The 3,918-nt window shown below is 45.8% G+C and overlaps 1 protein-coding gene across 1 annotated transcript; it reads left to right on the top strand.

Moving 5' to 3' along the window:
• Positions 1-352: 352 nt before the first annotated feature.
• On the top strand, positions 353-3,918 carry K441DRAFT_614790 (galactose-proton symporter; the record flags this gene model as incomplete). Its single annotated transcript, XM_067645697.1, has 17 exons — positions 353-861; positions 935-996; positions 1,066-1,341; positions 1,405-1,551; positions 1,614-1,658; positions 1,839-1,910; positions 1,987-2,048; positions 2,123-2,164; positions 2,217-2,249; positions 2,307-2,427; positions 2,483-2,791; positions 2,880-2,996; positions 3,045-3,089; positions 3,143-3,293; positions 3,343-3,391; positions 3,454-3,568; positions 3,618-3,918. The coding sequence occupies exons 1-17, from the start codon at positions 781-783 to the stop codon at positions 3,916-3,918; spliced, it is 2,028 nt and encodes a 675-aa protein (XP_067502006.1). The 5' UTR covers positions 353-780.

The raw sequence follows: 3,918 nt of genomic DNA on the forward strand, positions 1-3,918 counted from the left end.
ACGCCCTCTGCTATATCGGACGAATTTACGATTTTTGGATGGAAATATGGCTCAACGCCCTGGATTGACGATCAATCCCGTATGCAACCCTGGCGGTGGTATTCAGCTGCACCTCGCCACAATTTATTCCCCTTTGGACGCCTCACGGCAATACTTTCACCCTGAAAAACATCCAACCAAACCATCGCTTGCAACTTTGAAGTAGCCCGAACTTTGATTCCTGCTTCACCTTGTGGTTACAGTCGTGCCACCATGTTTCTAATCGCCAATAAACAAAACTATGGATATTTAAGAATATACTTGAACGACTACTCCGCACTTTCCTCTACAAGGGTTCGGTAGAACTAGGTGTGCCGGCGCCTCGTGACACGAAGTTCGTTCTTTGGAGGCATTTGCCAAGAGCACTATGCAGGCAGTAACTTCAAGTAGCTTTCTTACATATCAAACTCCTAAGTTTACTTATTTCTTCCAATTTCGTATACGCTTTGGTTCTTAGGCCTGAAGTGGCTTGGCGAAGCGTTTGGGAGTCACCAACGAGCCTTGTCATCCGTCTCCATCCCGCTTCGACAATCATCATCTGCAAGCCACATTGTCATCAGGCGACAAGTCCGTGTTCAGCCTTGCACGCAGCTGCCAGCCTACTAAAGAAGAGTATATCCCATATGATATTTACAGCACGAGGGGGCAAACTCGTACGGTTCATTCGTCTATCGTAAATCCTTATTACCACATTCCCCAAATTTAGTCTATCGGCTCTATTGACTTAACGAAGATCGATACATGTCCCACAGCCCAGAGGCTACCCCGTGCCATTCCTACATCACAGTAGCTAATAAGGTCATGGCTCAAGGCAACTTGCAAGTACGCAAACACATTTACAACTCTTTAACCGTCTTTGGATGAGCCGCCTTTTCTAATGATATTATCCGTGTAGACTAATCACACTGCTCCGAGAAACCGTTTCAGGGCACTTTTGAGAAACAATGAACTGGGGATGTTAGTCGCGAGTTTCTTTATTAACTTCCGCCAGTCTCATACTTTTTCTAACGGAACTGAGGGAGATAGAGTAGACAACCCCCTACTTCATCGAGACCCTAGCGATCAAGATAACGATGTTCGAGCTACGTACAGCCGTCATCCTGATCTACAAGACGCTCTTGATGTTGAGTTACTCATACGGGGCGCTAGACTTGCAAGAGACCAGGAACTCTTTGAAGCTACTGAGCATTTAAGCAGAATTGAGAGGGCAGCGCTACAAAGAGAGCGGACTTCTGGCTTCTGGAAGCAACCGAAATCTCTTAGAGTTATCATATTAACCTGCTGTGTCGGAGCCATTGTCCAGTAAGATTACTAGTGCATATTTGTCACTGTTATTCTACCAAAATTGACCCATATTCATCACAGAGGCTGGGTGCAAAGCAGTATCGCTGGTGCAAACCTACAATGGCCAGCCGAGTTCGGGTTAAATGTGGATATCAAAAGTCCCTACACACATGATGTATGGCTATTTGGAGCGGTCAATGCAATAACGTATTTCTCTGCAAGCGCGGTGTAAGCACTTAAGTCCTCCACTCCGGGTACTAGTAGCTAATTAGCACTCTTGATTCTTAAAGGGGAGCCTGGTTATCCGATCCATTAAATGAATATGTGTATGGCAGGTACGACTCTCAAATTTTAGTTTAGCAGCATGTCTTATGGTCTCAGCTCAGGCATACTCTGAAACTTTACAGACTAAATTTGTTTCGTTCTTGTGGTCTTCCAGTACCAAGGCGTTTTATGTGATGGTCACGATTGAGGCCATAATATAATTGTAGTTGCTGACCACACTATACTCATAGGCGCGGCGCTCTCTTTGTCGCTGCATTGTTCACATTTGGTTTTACTATCGGGTCAGCTTACACCGAAAGTTGGTATGTATTTCGTTCACGTAACGTAGATCCGGCCCCAAGCTATGCATCACAACATGGAAACTAACTGTCCATGTAGGAGGTCTTTGTTTGTCTGCCGCTTCGGAGTAGGCATTGGAATGGGTGCAAAAGCGTCGGTTGGTTAGTTTCTCCGTATTTTCCGGTTCTTAGTACACAAACGGCTATAGGCTAACATAACATTGATTTTGGCATAGTACCCATCTGGGAATCTGAAATCTCGCCGGCCCGCATTAGGGGTAACTAGACCGCCTATTACTTTGTAGAGACAATCTCTAATCTTCTCAATAGGGCGTCTACTTTTGACCTGGCAAACGTTTACGGGCAAGACACCAAAAAACATAATCCAAGACTTTATATATACTAATTTATTAACTCCAGCGCTCGGGATATTTCTCGGGAACGCAGCGAACCTTGTGGTGTATAACCATTGGAGGCTACAGATTGGCAGTCCAGTTATTCCTGCCGTGGTTCTTTTGGTCCTTGTTCCAATTTGCTACGAGTAAGTGCTTCAAGCTATAAAGCCAGAATTCCAATCAAAGCTTACATATTCTAAGGTCACCGCGTTGGCTTATCAAGCGAAACAAATACAAAAACGCCTATGAGTCCCTAGTTCAGTTGCGCGAGACCCCTCTTCAAAGTGCTAGAGACCTCTACTACATTCACTCCCAACTGCAAGTGGAGACAAATCTATTTGCCAGAAGCCGGAATGCGGACAATGAAGTGGATATGGGTAATATTATTGACGATGATATGTACCAAACTGAGGTCAGCTTGACTAGCTACGGGACCCGGGTTTGGCAACTCTTGACCATCTCACGCAACCGACGGGCAAGCCTTGCCGTCTTTATAGTCATGATATCCCAGTGAGCCTAACTCTAATTTTCTCTCCTAGCAATGGCTCCTTAGCGGAACATTGACCTCAATTGACAACTAATCTATCGCGCCCGCTAGACAGCTCTCTGGCGTAAATATCTTCGCTTTCCTAGCCGCTACTTTATTCAATGACGCGAACATCGACCCGAAGAAATCGCTCTGGCTCGCGTTTGGCTTTGGCATAGCAAATTTTGTGTAAGATATAAGCAGCAAACAATATGAGCAAAGGCTGATGTAACATAGGTTTTCGCCCCTTGCGTACTGGTACATCGACAGCAAGGGCCGCAGGTAAAATTCCACGTGGGCCAGATGCTCTAATCGTAGACTAAATGAGATTCCAGATTTCTCTTGTTGTTATCACTTTTCTCTATGATATGGGCATTAATTGCCACCGGTTTCAGTTTCCGAATCCCGGAGCACAGTTCGGCCCGTATTCCAGTGATTACCTTGTTCATGATCATATATACGCTCTGCTACTCTCCTGGTGCTGGGGTACATTAGTTGATTTACAAGGTCAGAGATATTTGCTGAGCTTTCGTAGGTCGTTCCTTTCACCTATTCCAGCGAGGTCTTCCCTCTCGTAAACCGCGGTAAGTCACCCATCTCCCTGAGACATGATTTATTTAGCCAATGACTAAATGCCTATATAAAGAGGCCGGCATGTCCTTTGCAGTATTTTGGAATTTGCTCGGCGCCGGTGCGTTGGCGTTGATTGTTCCACAACTGACGTATTCTCTCGGACATACGGGGCTGTTAGGGCTTTTTGCGTAATACCTCGACCCTAACATCTAAAAATACCCACTGATATGATCTTAGGGGCCTTGATGCATTTGCGTTTGCCCTGGTTTGGTTGCTCATGCCAGGAACCGTCCAAGTTGCAACTTTAGAAGAAATGAATTACATTTTCGGTGTTCCAACACGGAGACATATAGAGTACCAGCTTAAAGAAGTGTTGCCATGGGCTTTCAGGCATTATATTCTTCGAAAAGCAACAAAGAGGCTAGCGCCTCTTTACAGATGGAACCGAACACGTGAAGACCAGCAGCGTCAACCTCCAGCACCGCCATCGGCTCCGCCAGTCCAGACTGACGGCGCGCGCGATGCTCAGAACGACTAG

Source organism: Cenococcum geophilum (assembly GCF_001692895.1).
Source record: "Cenococcum geophilum 1.58 unplaced genomic scaffold K441scaffold_32, whole genome shotgun sequence".
NCBI classification, from domain to species: domain Eukaryota; kingdom Fungi; phylum Ascomycota; class Dothideomycetes; order Gloniales; family Gloniaceae; genus Cenococcum; species Cenococcum geophilum.